A 20,880-nucleotide genomic window follows, 5' to 3' on the forward strand; every position below is an offset into this window, starting at 1 on the left:
TATCCTTGGGAATGTAACTTTTTAAATCATTGCTTAGCATTTTTAGTAATTTGAAGTTGCATTATATATTTCATGTGGTTTTGGCTTATGATTGCGTCTTTGGTACTCTGAATTAGAGAAGACTAAAGACATATCATATTCTTCTTTATAATGCCCATTAGCAGTGTAACTGAACAGAATGGTTTTAGCTCAGGTACAGTGCTTGGATACCATGACCTTTGTCTTCCAATCATATCATTTGGATTCTGGCACAACTTTGATCAGCATAAAGGCTTGTCTGGGTGTCAATCTCCCTAAAAATGACGCAGGAACAGCTGCATGACAGAATGTATGACAGGATTTGCTCTGAAAGGGGGAATATTTGACGCTGTCTTATCCAGTGGACAGAATTTTGCAAGCCTGCACAGTACTAAGCTTATTAAGCTTTTTAACAGAAGAACTTAAAAAAAATTAGTTGAGAACATTAAAGTGTTTTCTTTTAACTTTTAATAACACTAAACTACTCAATTTCACATCTACCACCCACCCCAATAATCTAAATCACCATAATAAAATAATATTAATAATACATTTAACTTCCAGTGCTAAACATGGTGATAAAACAAACAAACACACTAAACAACTCTGATCTGTACTTGTGCTGCAAGCAGTGATCACAAGACAGGAGAAAGGTTGATTTTCTTCAAAAGAAACTGAAAAGGTGTTTGCCAATTTTAATATACTTTTCACACCAGACATACAAAATATCAGTCTGATGGATTTCTCTCCACTTCACAACAAAGAGTGAGGAAGAGAGAGGCAGTTCAGACATCTACAAAGAACAGTCCATCATCGTTGTGACTAGTTGTCCCAGTGGACGATGACCCAGCGATCACAGGTCCCACAGTGAATTTTGCAGTATGACGGAACTATTTTGTCACAGGTTTTTAATGGATGGATAACCATGATGCAATTACGCCATCATTGGTCGGGAAGGGGATAATTCAATTGTGTGGGTTCAAACTTAGAAATCAAATACTGAGCTCTCCTTATATATCATGTCTGTACATATTCTTCAGAAGCATTTCTCAAATGATGTCTTGATTATAAACACTAGAATCAAATAAAATTCTCATGTTTCTGAGATAACATCATTTCTAAAAAGAATGTAAAGGTTGACTTTGGACATGATCATTCCATCATAATCTTGGCAGTAACTGACAAAGTATAATGCTTTGCTAGATGGTTATGAGCCTTGATGGCTCTGTGCCACTCCAGCTTCTGGTAAATGTCCTGGGGATAACGGTTGAGTATTTCCTATTTGCTGAGATACCAAATGAGCTCCTTGTTCACCAGCTGAAAAACAAAAGAAATAAACCGCACAATTATCACACATCCCACAGTAACAACAGATGACAGGTGAACAGTATCCACAGCACCATCCCATACATCTCAGAGCCGAATATGAAACTGGACTCCGTTACCTTCTTTTAAAATGTTGCACTTACTTTGCATGAAAGGCTGCACTTACACTGGATCGCTTTCAGACAACTATCTCTTTCAAAAGTTTTAGCTTTGAATAAGACTGCTGCCTCACTTGACAGGCTGAAACTAAAGCAGGTTGAAACTAAGCAGGCTCGTCCCGAGCGCGCAGCCCACACAACGCAAGTGAGAACAGCCGAGCAGTGATACATGCCCAACAAGGAGATTTGAGACTACAAATACAGTCTGGACTGCATTAGGATTACATCCTGGTTTCCAAGCTGAGGGACACTGGTTATACTTTGCACATCTAACAGCCAATGGACATCTTGCTGCTATTGAATAACAATTCCCAGGGTGGAAATCCTTGATTGGCGAGATCCAACCATGTCTTTACTTTTTATATAGTGAACGTTCTACTATTATTATATTTTTTCTTGTTTCTTATTTTTCTTCTTATTTTTTCAATTTTTTTTTTCCTTTTTTTCTCTTTGTTTACATTTTTCCTATTTTGAATTTTTTTCAGATTTTTTTTATTTTTGTACATATTTTTTTTCTGCTTCTTTTTCAACTAAAGAGAATTATCAAGTGGTGGATCCATCTGAACATTTGTGAACTCTCAAAACTCCATATATGTTGTATCTATAGACTGTATATAGCTGTTCATTATTTGGGATGTATATATTATGAATTCTTGTTGTTTGTACCATAGATGAATTAATAGAGAGATCATCAAAACACAGTAGTGATTTACTTGATATTCATGTATTTGTATATAACTAGTGCATAATAAATTTGTTCCTTTTTTGGATATTTAAATTCTTCTTCCTCTTTTCATGCATATTGTTATGCATACGAGTGCGGTATTAATTTAATTGATTTTTGTATATAGTGTTGAGGTCTTCATGGGGAATACCACTAATACCTGCACCACCCAGTAATAGAGTGCCAACACAATCAATATTTTTTCATATCTACTTGCTTCTTCTTTCTTGTGCTTGATACAACCACTCCAGCGGGGACATTGATGTAGCCGGTGTCCTATCCCTAGGAATGCTAATAAGGTGCACTGGGCATGCCAGACATAGTTACACATGTGCAGTTGAACATTCTTTTCACCTTGCAACATCCTGATAAAGGGAGAAGAGGCAGGCTACAACAACATTTATTGATTCCCTTTTATTGCAGAAGTTTGGTCCTTAAGGGGTTAAGAAGGATTTTACTAGTTTGATGCAAGATTGGAAGGGTATCAAACTGGGGTTTCTTGTCTTCTTTTCCATCAACAGCAAAAAACATATGTGAGGAAGGTTGAACTTGATGGACACATGCCTCTTTTCAGCCTATGTAACTATATGCAACTATGTAACTAAGTCTGATCAGTGTGATTCATGCAGAACAGGTTCCAGAGTAGGCTTTTTCTCTTGCTGCTGCACAATGATGCCTTGTTTCTGTCATTAATGGACTGGTCTGAAACGGAGTTTGGTGGGAAAGAAGGAGGGGCTGGAGTTGAAGAAACTCCCCTAGGTAAGAGGTGTGCCCAACAATGCAATCTGGTTTATAGTAAGTTTAAAAATGTTTATTACATACTTTTCAAAGTATTTTTTGCTTTATATTAGTTTGCATATTTGTTTGCTTGCTTGATTAAACAACTGAAAATTTTACTTGCAGTAAATTATTCATTCCTAGCTATTCTGGGCAGAGTAGGATTAACTGTGGCAACCACCTAGAGCACAGGTGTTAGAAAGGGGCTGTTGAATTACTAATTTGCTTGGCCAACTTACAAACCCTATGTGTCATGATATGCCAGGAGGATTGGGCACACCACACTCACTTCCTTGGACTGGTATTTGTTAAACCTTACCAGCCTGGACTTGCCCTTGCTAACCCTTACTAGCTTGGACTTGCCTTTGTTTAATATTACCAGCCTGGACTTGTCCTTGCTAACCCTTACTAGCTTGGACTTGCCCTTGCTAACCCTTACTAGCTTCGACTTGCCCTTGCTAACCCTTACTAGCTTCGACTTGCCCTTGCTAACCCTTACTAGCTTCGACTTGCCCTTGCTAACCCTTACTAGCTTCGACTTGCCCTTGCTAACCCTTACTAGCTTCGACTTGCCCTTGCTAACCCTTACTAGCTTCGACTTGCCCTTGCTAACCCTTACTAGCTTCGACTTGCCCTTGCTAACCCTTACTAGCTTCGACTTGCCCTTGCTAACCCTTACTAGCTTGGACTTGCCCTTGCTAACCCTTACTAGCTTGGACTTGCCCTTGCTAACCCTTACTAGCTTCGACTTGCCCTTGCTAACCCTTACTAGCTTCGACTTGCCCTTGCTAACCCTTACTAGCTTCGACTTGCCCTTGCTAACCCTTACTAGCTTCGACTTGCCCTTGCTAACCCTTACTAGCTTCGACTTGCCCTTGCTAACCCTTACTAGCTTGGACTTGCCCTTGCTAACCCTTACTAGCTTGGACTTGCCCTTGCTAACCCTTACTAGCTTCGACTTGCCCTTGCTAACCCTTACTAGCTTCGACTTGCCCTTGCTAACCCTTACTAGCTTCGACTTGCCCTTGCTAACCCTTACTAGCTTCGACTTGCCCTTGCTAACCCTTACTAGCTTGGACTTGCCCTTGCTAACCCTTACTAGCTTGGACTTGCCCTTGCTAACCCTTACTAGCTTGGACTTGCCCTTGCTAACCCTTACTAGCTTCGACTTGCCCTTGCTAACCCTTACTAGCTTCGACTTGCCCTTGCTAACCCTTACTAGCTTCGACTTGCCCTTGCTAACCCTTACTAGCTTCGACTTGCCCTTGCTAACCCTTACTAGCTTCGACTTGCCCTTGCTAACCCTTACTAGCTTCGACTTGCCCTTGCTAACCCTTACTAGCTTCGACTTGCCCTTGCTAACCCTTACTAGCTTCGACTTGCCCTTGCTAACCCTTACTAGCTTGGACTTGCCCTTGCTAACCCTTACTAGCTTCGACTTGCCCTTGCTAACCCTTACTAGCTTCGACTTGCCCTTGCTAACCCTTACTAGCTTCGACTTGCCCTTGCTAACCCTTACTAGCTTCGACTTGCCCTTGCTAACCCTTACTAGCTTCGACTTGCCCTTGCTAACCCTTACTAGCTTCGACTTGCCCTTGCTAACCCTTACTAGCTTCGACTTGCCCTTGCTAACCCTTACTAGCTTCGACTTGCCCTTGCTAACCCTTACTAGCTTGGACTTGCCCTTGCTAACCCTTACTAGCTTGGACTTGCCCTTGCTAACCCTTACTAGCTTCGACTTGCCCTTGCTAACCCTTACTAGCTTCGACTTGCCCTTGCTAACCCTTACTAGCTTCGACTTGCCCTTGCTAACCCTTACTAGCTTGGACTTGCCCTTGCTAACCCTTACTAGCTTGGACTTGCCCTTGCTAACCCTTACTAGCTTGGACTTGCCCTTGCTAACCCTTACTAGCTTCGACTTGCCCTTGCTAACCCTTACTAGCTTCGACTTGCCCTTGCTAACCCTTACTAGCTTCGACTTGCCCTTGCTAACCCTTACTAGCTTCGACTTGCCCTTGCTAACCCTTACTAGCTTCGACTTGCCCTTGCTAACCCTTACTAGCTTGGACTTGCCCTTGCTAACCCTTACTAGCTTGGACTTGCCCTTGCTAACCCTTACTAGCTTCGACTTGCCCTTGCTAACCCTTACTAGCTTCGACTTGCCCTTGCTAACCCTTACTAGCTTCGACTTGCCTTTGTTTACCTTTACCAGCCTGGACTTGCCCTTGCTAATCTAAGTTAGCTTGGACTTGCTTTGGCTAACCCCAGCACCATGGACAAGTTTGCCTATTTTGTTTATCAACCTAAGACTTTATAGTATTGAACTAGACAGGATAAGAAAACAAAAGTATAAAGTTCATCCCACTTATACTGCCACTATTTCCTAGGAAAAAACAATTGTCACGTAATGTATGTCCCTTTACGATCCCATAGCACACTAGGCAGTTTACTGGTTTGGAACCCACCATTAACCTTCACATAGAGATGGGAAGATGCCAAGCAAATTTGTAGTTCCCAGGCACCTCTCTGACCCCTGGGCCCTTGGTGGTCACCTAGGTTTAGCATGCGCTTAATCCTGCTCGGCCTAGAACAGCTGTCAAAATGGGGTCAAGTCTCCAGACTCCAACTGTACTATACACTATTGTCCCTTTAAAGCTACAGGGCGGGTAAAAAGAAGGAAGCTAGGATTCACTGCATGTACATGGTCATATATATGATATATTTATTAAACTATAATACATACCTGGTTGGAAATTAAGGCTTGCATCTGGTACAGATGGGGGAATAGATTGTTGCATTTTCTTTTGTTCCATTTGTTGCACAACCTTAAATAAAGTGAATTCAGTGCAATAATAATATAGATAATGGATGAAGAAAGAAAGAAAGAAAGAAAGAACATAATTGGGGGGAGCAAGGAAAATAAGAGAAATAGTTTTTTTTTTATTATTTCAAATAAGCTTTGCTTTTTAACTTATTCCCCCAGAGATTTCTTCACCATTTTAATTCTGAATGGCTTCTGTTTTGTAATGAAATATTACGCAGATTTAGCTAAATGATGGTTTCCTCTATTTTATTATTTCAGTTGTCTTTTCCTCTATGTTACTTTGTTTCCCTATTTAGCAGCGGCTATCTTCAGAATGGCAGTTTTCTAGTCCTTCGCATTCTTATAACTATTCTCTTGCACAATTTTGGGCTTCAGTGGCTCTTTATAAAATTTACTGCTGGCCAGACAGAACGTTTGTGAAAGTTTTTTCTGGGGTGACCGGTAAGTGGCTCTCTGAGCTCAGCAATGTATATTTCATATCACTGTAACCATTCTCAGCAGCATATCAAAGTAAGTAAGTAAAAGAAACCGTTTCACAAAGAAACCCTTAAATAAATCAAAGCACGAGTACTTCTCATCTCGAAGAAGTGGCAAGGAAGTGGAAGAGGGCAAAAGCCACAATGTCATACTGCAGAGTACTGCGGATTTGGATTCTTGTACAGTGGAGGAGGCAGAAATAGAATCTTGTCATAATTCTGATAGAGTTTTGGATTATTTTGAAAAATATGCTAAAGATGCTATTTTTGAAAATCTACTAATGAAGGGTGTGTGGCCTAGGGTTCCCTATCCTTGCCCATTTAATACCTGGTGTAGTTCTTGCTTTTGGGCCTGGATGAGATCATGTTGTTTTTGCAGATCCTCTCTCTGTCTGTAAAGGTTCTCCGCTCTCTTCTGCAATTCTCGCTCTTGTTCAGCAATCTGCTTTTCAAATTCTTGCAGTTCGTCTTCAGTATAAAGCTGCTGCTGGTCTACAGTCTGAAAAGCATTGAACAGACCAAACACCTCAATATTTCCCTTAGCATCAAATTTATACGTGCACTGGCACAGCCAGCATATGGTGATAATCTAAGATGTGCCATGATTTTATTACAAGACACAGAGGCTCATATTGTGCTTATCTCTTTTTTTGTTTACTCACAATAACAGCAAAGAGAAAAAAACACTACAATACATCAAAATCATTGTAAAAACAGGAGGAATGCACAGGTACAAGCTGTAAAAAAATTGTGACAGCAATCCAACCAATAATTTCTCAGCATAGAATATAAATAATAGCAATCCAACCAATCAACTCTCAGCATAGGCTATAAACAGCAATATAATAATTTCCCAGCATAGGATATAAATAACAGCAATCCACCAATCAACTCTCAGCATAGGATATAAATAACAGAAATCCAAACAATCATCTCTTAGCATAGGATATAAATAACAGCAATCCAAACAATCATCTCACAGCATACCCTATAAATAACAGTGCCAGCAATCCTATATGCTCTTTCAAGGAAAAAGGGAAAAATATGTTTATTTTATTATTTCAAATTACAACAGCCTCCCATGTGTGATTAAAGTTCAATTAACAGAGTAGGAGATATGAACTTCTAAAGTAAACACACTGTGCTGTAAGTACGGATTAAATTAAACCATTATTTTTTAATGAAGGTTGCGTAAAGTCACAGCCAGGGGTGTTGTGGCATTTACAGGGTCTTATTTGTAATTAAAATGCCCCTTACTAATAAAATTAGTGCATTCCCCACTGCTAGTAACACAAGTTAGGATACCACTGCTGTGGATATTTGCTTTACCTCCCATCCATCTGGTTCCAAAAACTCTCTTTTTTCTGTAGCTCTCAGAAATTCAGCTAGATTGATGAGACGGTCCTTGTCAATGTCAATCTAAAAAAAAAATGTTTTGTGTTAAGCACATTTTAGTGCTTATTGAAGATTTTTCCAAACAAACACAATAAACAGGAATGAAACCAAGGCAAAACCATAGCTGTGTTTACATGCATGACATATTACTTCAAGATGCAGAGCCAACAATGGTACTTCATGCAACTCACATTTGCTAGTCCACAAGAGATAAAACAGAAATGTCTTGTTTTGAAGTGCAAAGGGAGAGCTTGGCCATAGGAAGGTAGAAGAGAAAGAAGAAAAAAAAAGGGTGGGGGGGATGAGATGTTGAGGGAAAGAGGAGAAATGAATAACACCAGTTGGCCTGGAGGCACACCCCCCACCACCCTTTTAAAGGTACCACCTTCCATGTAGCATTCAGTTGAGATTTTAACCTTTATATAACAACCAAAATTATGTACAATGCATTAGTTTGGTTATCCATTCTTCAATTTTAAAATTGGCTCCGTGACCCATTCTACAACTGTTATGCAACAAATAACACAATTACATTTGTAAAAAAAATTGACTCTTCCCACGTTTAGACTGAGCTGCTACTACTGCATGGAATGTTATCGAGACGGACTGCTAATTAGTTGTGGGCAGTAAAAATTGGCCTGATGAATATCATCCACCTGATTCAACCATTCCGGACCAAACATTGGGTCCTGACCAAGTGATTGAGAATCATTTAAAGCATGTCAAAAATCTCTTCACATTATTTCAAGACACATCATTAACATTAACACAGCTGGCATAGTCAAGGTTCATAGATCAATGCCAATGATGATACATGATGTAATACATCTCTAGTGGAAACTAAGCAATTGTCAATCACAAAACCATCTTTGGCATCATGAATGCAAGTGAAGGGAATAGAGATAACAGAACCCATCAAAACACGTGTGGATTGAGGGGTTTGATCCAATATTAGGCACAATAAGGAACACCTGAAGCTCACCTCAAAAATTCAGGATAAAAATCAATGGGAGAGCAAGTAAATAGTGCTAAGATTTCAAGCGGACATGTAAAATTCCAATAATCAGGTAGTTACTCTGACATAAGAGTACATAGTAGACAGGGGAGGTATAAATGGAGTAACTTTATATTGTAATCTCATTCGGGCAGGGCCATCTTCACCTGCTGTTCCCCTTTGTGTAAGCGTTTGGTTATACTCAATGCTTGTCTTGTTTACCTATTCCACAGCACTGCGGAATATTTTGGCGCTATATAAATAACTGTAATTTTAGCCAGTATAAATCATATTGGTGGCTTGTTCACCACTGGGTGTGCAAGCCCCAACAAGTCTAACAGCAGGCTCAAATTTCCCAAAATGGCTACCACCTCCTGGAGATTGTGAATTGAATATGTAGAAGTTTCATGAGACTCAACTTGGATGAGTTTCAAATCTCCAATGATAGTGTATAACTTGCCCCCGAAGAAGTAAAACAATGAAGCGTAGTACTATAAAGGTGCGCAAAAAAGGGAGTGTCAAGTTCTCAACATTAAGGGTACAGAACTGTAACAACTGTGGGCTTTTTCTAGCCATTTAGAAACTAAACCAATAGATACATGGTAGCTAAAAGATAATAAATAAACAAAACATACATGTAATACAGTTTTATGGAAAATATTCTCTGCTATAGATTGCACACACAAGATATTGGAGTAGTGTTTCCTCAGAATTGAAGTATCACCATGGATCAGGAACCAGTGAGGACTCCGATAGGTAGATAGGTGTAAAATGGATTTATTGTAAATAAAATTAAAAGTTACAATAAAATGATCGTTCTTGCGCATTTCGTCCCACCATTGGGACTTCCTCAGAGACCAATATCAATAAAAAGCAGTAATAATAATAATGCTCCCATAAAGCAGCCTAATCCCACCCACCATTGAGTCTCTTTAAATAGGGCTAGTCCAATATCTCGTGAGTGCAATCTATAGCAGAGAATATATTCCATAAAACTGTATTACACTATGTTTTGTTTATTATTTTTTAGGAAGATCAGCTGAATCCCGCGTGTGTTGTGTATATTTCTATGGCTTGTCAAGACCACCATTTGGGATGTGATCTGTGGGAAGCCGTTTCTGTGTTTTGATAAGTATATTTTATTATTATTGTTATTCTTATTGTATTTTTGGTTTGTAGAATGAATGAGTTAAGATCTGAATGAATATGAAACCATTTTATCATGCAGGTTGTGTCAGTCACAGCCAGGGGAGGTGTAGCTAGGGTTGCAGAAACAGAAACAAAAGTGATCTATCTCCTAATTGGCAGAGAATTGAACAGCAAGACTGCAGGGGCATGATCTATACACCAAAACTGCTTCATTAAGTTAAAGTTGTTATGATGCCTATAGTGTTCCGTTAAAAATATATTTATTCAGCAACTAGAGTGTTCTTTTAACTGTTGGTGCCTGAGAGGAATGGGTTGATTAGTTATGGTAGGACAGTTTGCATTAAATCGGCTCCCTAAGTACAATAACCACTACAGTCCACTGCAGTGATTATAATGCCAGGAGTTGCCTGTAACACTCTCCCAGTGCAAGTCAAAAAGTTTGTGAACTGGGCACCCACGGTTTTTCTTTCACTGCTGGAGATCTTCAGCTGACAAATGCTTGTAAAGTTTAAAAAGCATGAAACCACTTGACAATTGACAGGCATGTAAAGAGTGAAAATACCTGCCCTGAGTATTCATTTTCCTTACTGACTGAAACAGGCAATATCAGGGACAAATCTCTAGTAGTACCAGAGACAGAAAATGTTATTAAGGAGAGGAGGATATGAAATAGCTGGAGCAGAAAGCTCTCTCACTGCTGTGAAACCACAAACCCCATGATTCTTTGTTTGCTTAATGCTGTCTGGTAGCAACTCCAGACTAGAAGTTACCTCGTTCATGACATGCTCTCTCATTCTTAATCTTTCTTCCTCCATTTCTACCATGTCATCCTCTTCATTTTTAGGGTCATAAACCTTTTCCAACTGTTGAAAAAAAAATAAAAAAAAATAAATGTAAACCAACTATAACAGCAATCAATCTATTGATTCAAAACCACTAACAGATATTCAGCATTGCAACAACATCTAATAGGCCGTCAGGTGCACAACCCAGATCCGGGAATACAATCAATATAGAATGGATGGTTTAGTAGAGTCAATTATGTCAATGAAGCACCAATTACCACTTTTAAAACAAAAGTTATGATAATGATATGATAATACATGCAGCTTGTACCGACTGCACTCTTTTTTTAATTTTACAAACAGCTTTAGATTAGACCTTCATTGCATATTTGTGAATCGTTTTTAGGACAATTTTGAAGCAAATCCTACAAAAAAGGAAAGATGTGGATTTGCACTAGGTACAATAACAGTACACTGTAAGAAATTGAGAAGCAGGTAGATCACAATTGGAATCAAATGCTAAAGAAAACATTTGTAAGACATCTGAAGTTGAAGAAAATTGGGAACATCATGATATTTTAATTGGGGCTTGGAAAGAGGGGATAAGGTAGGAGAGCCTAGCAGGGAAAGTGTGATAAAAGATAAGGAGAGAACACAGAGAAGTAATATAAAAAAGGGGAGAGGGAGAGACGCAAAAAATAAGGAGAGAGAGATAACCTGTTAAAAAAATAAAAAAATAAAAAAAGAGGAGCAGGTGAGAGAGAGGTCTTAGGTTATTGTGAAAAGAAAGAGAGCGGGTTTGAGGGAGAGACAGAAAAGGGATCTGAAAATTAAGGAAGGGTGAGGGGTAGGGAATTGTTATGAAAAGGAATGGAGGGTGGGAGAGAATGAGTGTGAAAAAGAAGGGGTGGATGAGTGTATATTTGTTGAATTTTACTGGATATATGGGGGGTGTAAAAGGAGTGTATTCGCTTTCACATGGGGGGTGACGGCAACTTAGTCAATGTTTAAAGCAGCAAAGAGTATAAAATATAATCCAGCAAAACAATATTTTGTTATCTCTTCCTCAACATCTTTTATTGCCATATGAGACTTACTCTTCGACGCACATACACCTGTATTGGTCTTTTAGCAGCAAATAGTATATATATATATATCAATTAAGCTAACCATATACAACACACACAATAAAATGTAAGATTCATGAAAGAAGAAATGACCGTTCTTACCTCTTTTGTGAATAGAGCTTCCAATTCTTGTTCATCTAAGAAACCATCACTGTTAGTGTCTGTAAGAGGAAACTGATTTTATTTCACTATAGAAGAACCAGATCTCTGGACTCGGTGTTAGAATTCACCTCTACAGTGGGGGGAATGGGGTGTGGAATGTCTATACTAACAGATTGCACCACCTGTTGTGCTATTGTGTACAGTACGAATTGTAATATTCAGAGAACAATATGAATGATGAGACTGGCCTGGATTTTTCCCAACATTGCTTGTAAAATCTCTGGATCAAGGTCAAAATAGCCTTAAAGTGGTAAATATTGGCAAATAAACAGAAATTACACTTTTTGTTTCTAGTTTTGCCCTAAGATATCCGTGGATAAATATTAAAAAAACAATGAGGACTAACTAATAAGTTTCCAGATGTACTTTACAGCGTAAAAACCACATAGCTTCAAAGGAGCATAGAACAATGCAATTGTGTGCGCATAAATATTACAAAACAATCCGGAGTGTTAGTTAACCAACAAAGGCCAAAGTTTATCAGGACTGACTGGCAATATACCAGAGCACCCAGAGAGAGGAGAATCCCAAATTGATTTCATTCACCATAAGAATTCTGGTCATATATAAAGATTTCCCTGTATTTTATATATCAAATACAATGGCCATTGTAGTCATATATATATTGTGACCTGAACCTATCCCATATGGACGTAATAATAGAATAGGTATATCTCATTCTACCTGCAGTCTGAGAGAGATATATCTGACAAATGTAGGAATATAATTAATTCCTATTCCAGATGTAATCAGTTCAACATATATATTACCAGAAACATTATATTGTTGTGGTTGTTGTAGCTCAACTTTATTCGTATATACTTGGCAGGTTTGGTTGATATTCCAGTATAGGAACTGATAAGGCAACAAGTGTTTCAGTAAATCAAGTCGTATACCATATTGAAAGTTCTGTATGCTGGGCCCCGCTGGGAAGTTTGTATCTCTGTTTACTGTCCTTCACTGATAAGATTGTAAAAGCAAGGAAGGAGTAACCTTGACCCTTAGGTTTAGCAAGAAAATGAATTGACTGATTGATTCGAAATACTATATGTAGCAAATTGATTATAATTGTGTTGTTTTTTGTTTAGGTTTTTATAGTGTGTTTTATTAAATTTATATATATTTTTATGCAAAGTCTCTTTATTTGCCATCTGTCATTTGTACATGTTTATATCATTGTTTAAAACGTAGAACTACAGAGTCCCTGAAGACGGTATTTTTGTGTGAATATTACCACACATATAAACCTATATGACAGTAGTAAACCTTTTAGCAGCGCACACTGGAAGAAGGGAGCCCTGGATGAATTTACTATATGTTACTGTATTTCAGGAGATATTTGAGTAGCATGGATACTAAACATCAATACAAATAAAGGTGTAAAAATAAAATCTGTTAAAATATTTAATTTCTTACCATGCAACTTAAAGAACGTCTTTGGGTTGAAATCAGTTGGGTCAAGGCCATCTGCGTCCTCCCATACTTCCTTAAACTGGTCTTTGCTTCCCTGCAAAAACAAGATACATTAGTCCTTTGATACAAATCTTAGCTAAAATTAATTTAACAGTGAAGGGAACAAAATTACTAGTGAAGAAATGCACTCAGAAAGGATAAGTGATTAATAGATATACCATATACCCCCAATGAAAACACTCATGCATTTAATTACGGGTATCTCTAAAAACAGCATGTAAAGTCCTCCCCTTTTAACCCTGCCTAGACTTTCTGTGGCTGTCCAATCAGTTCCCAATGCAGCTCAATGAGAAGTCTTTGCAAGGCAGGTGCACTGGGAGCCACCAAGCTAAATAAACCAGGAAGTAAAAAGACTGGTTGTCTGATAGACAGCCAGGGGGCGTAGCAAGGTTTATTTATAAAAGTCCCAATTTCTATTGAAATCTGCACTCTCTGTAATTACTGCGTGTATTTTCTATTTGATTGTTGCTAAGCAATATAGTGCGTGTAGTCATATGACTAAATTGGGGACTCCTTAATTGAAAACATGTTTGTTGCGTTTAAATACCACGTGTTGCACTACAGCCTTTAAAAGGATTACTCCAAGGATCATAAACACAGCAAATGTATTTTTTGTGTTATTTCTAAACACTGATCACATAAAGAGATGGCAAAACTAGATTTTTGCCTAGGGTTGCAGAAAATCTGTCTCTTGCATAGTATGAAAGGCAGATGCCAGAATACTGCGCCAAGCAGACTGTGGGCCTGACTTCCTCAATTTTAGCATCGAGTCATTTATTCGTTGATAGGAACTCACAGTTGGAAATCACACCTCCACAAATACTGCTTTGCCATTGCTGTTACCATCAGAATAAAAACAATAAACTCTCTTGGATGAGTTCTGATACTATATTGGACCTACCCTCAAGAAATGGGCTAGCCACATCAATTAATGTACTGAATACATTCCCTTCGTTTACATCAAGATTGGCTCAATCCAGTCCACAGCAGACTTTCTCTAACCATAAGTAAACACATGAACACTCACAGGATGGTTAATTTTTGGATGTTCTTTGTGCTTTTTCCTCATTTCTTCATACTTTGCTTCCTCGATCTTTCTCTTTTCCTCATCAAGGGATTTTAGATATTCTCTCCTTTCATGTTCCTTCATCATTTCATACCTTTTGAACTCATCGTGACGTTCTTTGTCGTAATTCTCCAAATCTTTTGTCGCCTGGAGAAAATCAGTTTATAAAATCTTTACAAAAGATCAGTCATTTTTCTCTACAACTCTCACAATACCCTGCCAACCATAGGCTTGAACTGCCTTGTGACAGTCAGACACCTTTGCTTGAATACATACCCATGTCATTTGAAAATGTCCAACCCCCAAGGAGCTAGCTTGAAGGGGAAGAAGGCAACAAACATACATTGGGAAGTTTTGGTCTTCAGCCCTAGGTCAGTACATATGATGGAACATCTAGTGGGTAATCTGTTTGCACTTTATTTATGTCTATTTATTGTGTATACATTTGCAGGTTATGCACTTAATATTATATATTGACTGTTTGGTGTATTACATAAAATCTTCTTTTTGACATGAAATGGTGAGCTATGGGTTCTTTATCATTTTAATGTATGGTCTTGGTGTGGTAACAGAACTTTTTCTCCCATTTCTACCTCCCTGTTTCAATAAGTGCATGTTACACTGGGTTACCAGAACTATAGTTGAATTCTTACTATATATATTTTGTATGTGTATAAATTCTCTGAAGTTCTGCCTGTGTATAACATTCAGAATGATAGGCGGATGCGTATTAGAGACTTGTGGCTCGGTGAATGGTGTCGGTAGCAAGGATTTGGCTTTGTTTCTCATGGGAGCTCTATTTGCAATAGAAACAAACAATACCACCCAAGCTACAGTTAATTTGTCAAGTGCAGCAACTAACAACAACAAAAATCCTAGTAATGGGATTCAGACACAATAATAGAAAAAAAAAAAATGCTGGTGCGCAGTAATTAACAAACCATTCTTTGTGGATATCTTAATAAAGAAACCTTATAAAATATTGTATGCAATTTACATTAAACACTCGTGTCACAAACTTAGGTGCACGCTAGGTGTATTAACCCCTTAAGGACACATGACGGAAATATTCCATCATGATTCCCTTTTATTCCAGAAGTTGTGTCCTTAAGGGGTTAAAACTATCAATTAGTGCAATGGTGATATATGTGACAAACAAAGTGACATGTGCATATATTTGCAAGGTGGCATATTTTGGTATCTGAGAGGGAGACAAAAGAAAAAAAAAAAATGAGAATTTCTAGTGCAACACAGTGTGAAATATGTATAATAAAATAATATGGCTCTTTAGGTATCTCACTAACAAGATAGGAGTGGTAAAGCACCACTCGTAGCTATAACGCTCGGGGAGGATCAGCCCCTAGTGTGTGTGAGATACACTTGCGACCAGGATGTCAGGTAAGTATATGCTTTGTTAGAAACGCAATAAAAACATATGCAGGTATGTGGAATCCATTAACAGCTCACCAGCCCTTGGGAACGAATAAAGTCCGATTGTAGCGTGCTAAACGGTCTCGCTCGTCCCTGTCCGCGGCTGGTTATGCCGATATGTGTTTCAAATCACTTCCTGGTTCCTGATCCGTGACGAGTTTCGCCCCTCCTCTTGGGGTTTTGTCAAACGGGTTGTGTATCAGCCCACTTCCCTTTGCTTTCTATTTGTGATGGATTATGATCCAATTAACAGTTCTCATTAAAAGTCCTTGTATTAAGGAAAAGCATACAATCTTAAAAGAGTCTACTAGCACTTCACAATTTGTATCTAAAAAACGAGCAAGGATTAAATCATATCTTTACTAGGATTCAGACAGACATTCTTCTACATTACTGACCATTATCCTAATTGGTAGTACAAAAGTGGTGTTCAAGTATACCTAGTATAAATAATAGGTAACATAAAATAAAACATAACTGCAGCCGTAGAGGAGGGAAATAAGCCTAGGGAAAGAGTATACACCCTTAAATCGAAAAAAAAACACACATGTATGCCGTAGACACTTCCCATGAGTGTTAACTCCCGGGAATATCAAAAAAAGATTAATCCTTGCTCGTTTTTAGATACAAATTGTGATGTGTTGAGACTCCAGGTCAGACGGCTCCCGAGAAAAAGGGAGGCGCGGTACCCCACCGGAATTACCTCTAGATTGAAAAAAAAAAATCATCTAATAGGTAATAAACTTTATTATAAATTGACATACAAAATAGGTGCAACAAAAAGTCAAAAGTGATAATCACTATCAATTAAAAAGGAGGGGAAACCTACATAGCTCAGTGTCAGTTGTAGTAAAAATTGGAAACAGTGTGAGTTACTAAAATGACATTTAAACTATATCCCAGATTGGTATGTATCGAAAACAACAAAGTATCAAATTCAAGTGAACGGGATATAGTATTAGAAGGGAGAAGCACTACACATTTAAATCAATCTACCTCTACGCTAGCCACAAACGGCCACAGGTCTACAAAGAAATCCTGTTGGGAAGTACTCAAGCTCTCAGGGATTAAATTGAGTAAGTAGATGTAATTAAAAGACTCTCGTTTATGTAGGAAAATCCTGTGGCTATAATTAGTTGCAAAGCTGGAAAAGATAATAAATAAAATAAATAAATTAACTGTTTAAGAGGATTTATGAACACGTTAATAATATTCAGAAGGGTTTAGATCACCATAGCAAATCTGCTCATTTCAAAAGGTACCATAATAAAGACCCTAGTGGCCTCACTTTTTTAGGAATTCAAATTGTTAAAAAATCATGGCGAGGAGGTAATTTCATTCAACATTTAGGGAAAGAAGAAATGAAATGGGTCCACACATTAGATACCCTTGAACCAAAAGGTCTTAATATTGAATTTGATTTGTATAATTTTATGTAATTTTTATGCTGTCTTTTAGCATGAATTTTAATATATATTATAATATTAATTATCTGGTGGTCCAGTGGCATTGGCTGAGCAGTGGGGGGGGGGGGGCGGGCAGCAAGCGTTTACTCACCTCCCAGCAGCTCCTCCAGCTCCCCAGTGTAAATCTCGCGGTCTGTGTGCCGCGCGGAGCGTTGCCACGGCAACCCGTGGCAACGCTCTAAGGAGCGCGGGTCTCGCGAGATTCACACTGTGTAGCCGGAGGAGCTGCTGGGTGGTGAGTAAACGCTTCCTGCCCGCCCCCCCAGGACCGCCGGGCTTGTAATGAGTCTGGCGGTCCTAGGAGGTATTATCGGCAATATCGGTATCTATATTGGCCGATAACGATATTGCCGAAAATACAGAATATCGTCCGATTATATCTGTAAAACCGATAATCGGTTGATCCCTACTGTGTTGCACTAGGAGTTCTCTCTTTTTTGTCTCCCTCTCAGATATCAGAACTTGCCACTTTGCAAGTATATGCACGTCACTTTGTTTGTCATATATATCACAATTGCACTAATTGATGGTTTTAATACACCTAGATTGCACCTAGGTTTGATGTGAATTGCATACAATATTTTACAAGGTTTTTTCCGTTTCTTTATTAAGATATCCATAAAGACTGGTTTGCTAATTACTGCGCACCAGCTGTACTAAAAAGATGATTTTTCATCTTCCTCAAAAGTGAACGAATGTTCTCACTGAGCATTTTTAGAGGTTTTGCAAGGAAGTATTTAAACTGGGGGGAGGGTGGGGGGCAAAATGGTAGCAAAACATTAATCCAATTGACCCCCAAAACAAGTACAGAAAGTGCCTGTAGCAACTGTGTTAAAAAAATGATAAGCTTAGAGTCATGTCTACAAATGCTCGCAGTTTGGGGAATAAGAGCCATGAACTTGTTGCAATAATGGAAACTGAGAATGTAGATTTAGTGGCAGTTACTGAGACAAGGTTTAATGAGAAAAAGGACTGGGACATAGCAGTACCAGAGTACTCTTTATAAAGAAAAGACAGGATAGGCAAGAAAGGGGGAGGGGTGGCCCTGTATGTTAAGGATAACATAAAATCTAACCTAATAAAGTTAGTAAGGCAAACATAGAATCAGTTTGGGTTACGTTAGAATTTCGTAATCACACAGTAACTCGTGTAAGTGTGATTTGTAGGCCCCTTGGACAAGTAGAAGAGTTAATCTACTAGTTGACTAAATTGGCATTAAAAGAGGAAGTTATCATCATGGGTGACTAATCTTCCTGATGTGAACTGGAAAACCAAACTAGCTGCTTTTGCCAGGAGTACACATATTTTTAACTCCCTACTCGGATTACCTCTAAAAACAAGTTGGCGAGGAACTAACTCATAAGGAGGCCATACTAGATTAAAGTTAATTTGGTATCAGATATCCCTGTAGGTAAGAGTTTAGGATCCAGTGATCATCAGTCAGTGTGGTTTAATATAAGAACAGTGACTGAGTCACACCACAAAAACAAAAATGGTTTAGACTTTAGAAAAACACTTTTCTAAAATTAGAATATGTGTAAAGGAGTCATTATCAGACTGGAGTGGTTTAAATGGAGTTCAGGAGAAATAGGATTATTTAAAAGTTGCACTACTGAAGGCAACAGAAAATTGCATTAGGCTTGTCAGTAAGAGCACAAAATTGAAGTAACCACTGTGGTACTCCCCAGAAGTGTCTGGGTTTTCCTCTTATCTCTCCAAATGCTCATTCAGTGTCTCCTTTTCTAATGATACCTCCTCCCCTCGTTCTGTCTCAGTTGGAGTCCCCCGGGTGTCTGTCCTTGGTCCCCTTATGTTTTCTCTTTATACTTCCTCTCTTGGCAAACTTATTACCGCTTTTGGATTCCACTACCACCTGTACGCTGATGACACCCAGATATATCTCTCGTCCCCGGACCTCTCTCCTGCCGTCCTGCAATATGTCACTGCTTGCCTTTCTTCCATCTCTGACTGGATGTCCTCCCGCTTTCTGAAACGCAATCTCTCTAAAACTGAGCTCCTTGTCTTTCCTCCTCCTAATACTGATCCTCCTCTTTCACTCTCCCTTTAAAGGGACTCTATAGTCACCATATAAAAGCAAGAAAGACAGGTCCCCCAGCCTTCCTTCTTGCTTTTATATGAACTTTCATTAATTAAAAAAAAAATTTCGGTGTTTTTATATTAAAAACTTACCTCCGTTCCAGCGCCGAGCTCCCCGCTAGGCCGCGCCCCCTTTTTCGTCAAAATGACGAAATCGCGGGGCCCAATGGGACGGCTTCGCGCTGCACCAATCGCGTTCTTCATAGAGCGGCATTGAATGCTGCCCTATGAAGAACCTGAGCGCTTTACCGCGCATGTGCGCGGAATGCGCGTTCGCGAACTGAGCTGTCTGACTGACAGCTCAGCTCGCTTTCTAAAATTATCAACAAGGGGGGGGACCTACTGTCCCCCCCGGGCCCCCACCCCTGTGCGGCGGGTGGGGGCCCTAAAATTATCAATGAGGGGGGGTGTCAGGGTACCTGAGGCCTCTACCTCTAAGGGAGGTGGAGACTTGGTGGTGTATCCGTCCAGGCGAGCTGTTTCCTCCGTTCCTCGCGGTTCATCCAGTCACTTAAACACCGGCCGCGAGGAATCCACGTCCTTTTCTAGCAGGACGCTCAATACGTGACGTCATGACGCTAGCACGAACAATCTGTCACTCAAGTGTCCGATATCCAATCGGTACTTGTCAGAGGCGTGATTTCCATCCAGAGCCAGGGTATTTAAGCTTACTCCTTACTTCAGCTCATTGCCCTGTCGTGGTTCTAGCTTGTCTAGTCACTCAGTGCTCTGGTATTCTAGTTTGCTCTATTGGTTTTGACTCGGCTCGTTGTACTACCCTGCTTCTCTGTTATCCCTTGACCCGGCTTGTCTCTCGCTTATCTGTCTTCTCGTTCCCTCGACCTCGGCTTGTCTCTGACTATTCTTTACTCTCGGTACGTTAGTCCGGCCATTCTAAGGCCCGGTATACGTACCTTTCCACTCTTTGTACTCTGCGTGTTGGATCCCTGTCCCGATCCTGACATTACGACAGGGCCAATGGATCCTGCAGGTACAAACAGTCAGCTTGGTTCTTCGGATCCCAGGTTTGACGCCATGGAACATAGGATGGATCAGATGGCTTTGGCACTACAGGCACTTTTGTCTCGTGCTAGTAATCCACCTGAGGAGACACGTACTCCTTCTATCTCTCCTGCAGTCTCAGGCCTAGAGGTAGCCACTGTAGGTGCTTCTTCCCGTATTACCCCACCAGTACGTTATGGCGGGTCACCGGAGAAGTGTCGTGGCTTTCTAAACCAGATTAGCATCCATTTCGAATTACAACCCCGCTCTTATCCTACAGATAGAGCAAAGGTTGGATTTATTATTACTCTGCTCATTGAAAAAGCTTTGAGATGGGCCAATCCTTTATGGGAGAATGATAATCCACTAGTCTATAATTATAATGCCTTTGTAGCTGCGTTTAGAAGAACTTTTGACCCTCCTGGCAGAA

At 39.5% G+C, this 20,880-nt stretch overlaps 1 protein-coding gene across 1 annotated transcript in view; it reads right to left on the minus strand.

The window, feature by feature from the left end:
• Positions 1–469: 469 nt before the first annotated feature.
• NUCB2 (nucleobindin 2) overlaps positions 470–20,880 on the minus strand; it is a 48,143-nt gene continuing 27,732 nt past the window's right edge. The window contains exons 6-13 of the mRNA XM_063437456.1: positions 14,416–14,601; positions 13,332–13,422; positions 11,856–11,914; positions 10,612–10,704; positions 7,633–7,722; positions 6,632–6,802; positions 5,747–5,828; positions 470–1,335 (exon numbers count right to left, since the gene is read on the minus strand). Of these exons, the coding sequence (XP_063293526.1) occupies positions 1,226–1,335; positions 5,747–5,828; positions 6,632–6,802; positions 7,633–7,722; positions 10,612–10,704; positions 11,856–11,914; positions 13,332–13,422; positions 14,416–14,601 (882 nt within the window). The 3' untranslated portion in view covers positions 470–1,225. The remainder of the gene's footprint in view (positions 1,336–5,746; positions 5,829–6,631; positions 6,803–7,632; positions 7,723–10,611; positions 10,705–11,855; positions 11,915–13,331; positions 13,423–14,415; positions 14,602–20,880) is intronic.

Source organism: Pelobates fuscus, chromosome 12 (genome assembly GCF_036172605.1).
Source record: "Pelobates fuscus isolate aPelFus1 chromosome 12, aPelFus1.pri, whole genome shotgun sequence".
NCBI lineage: Eukaryota > Metazoa > Chordata > Amphibia > Anura > Pelobatidae > Pelobates > Pelobates fuscus.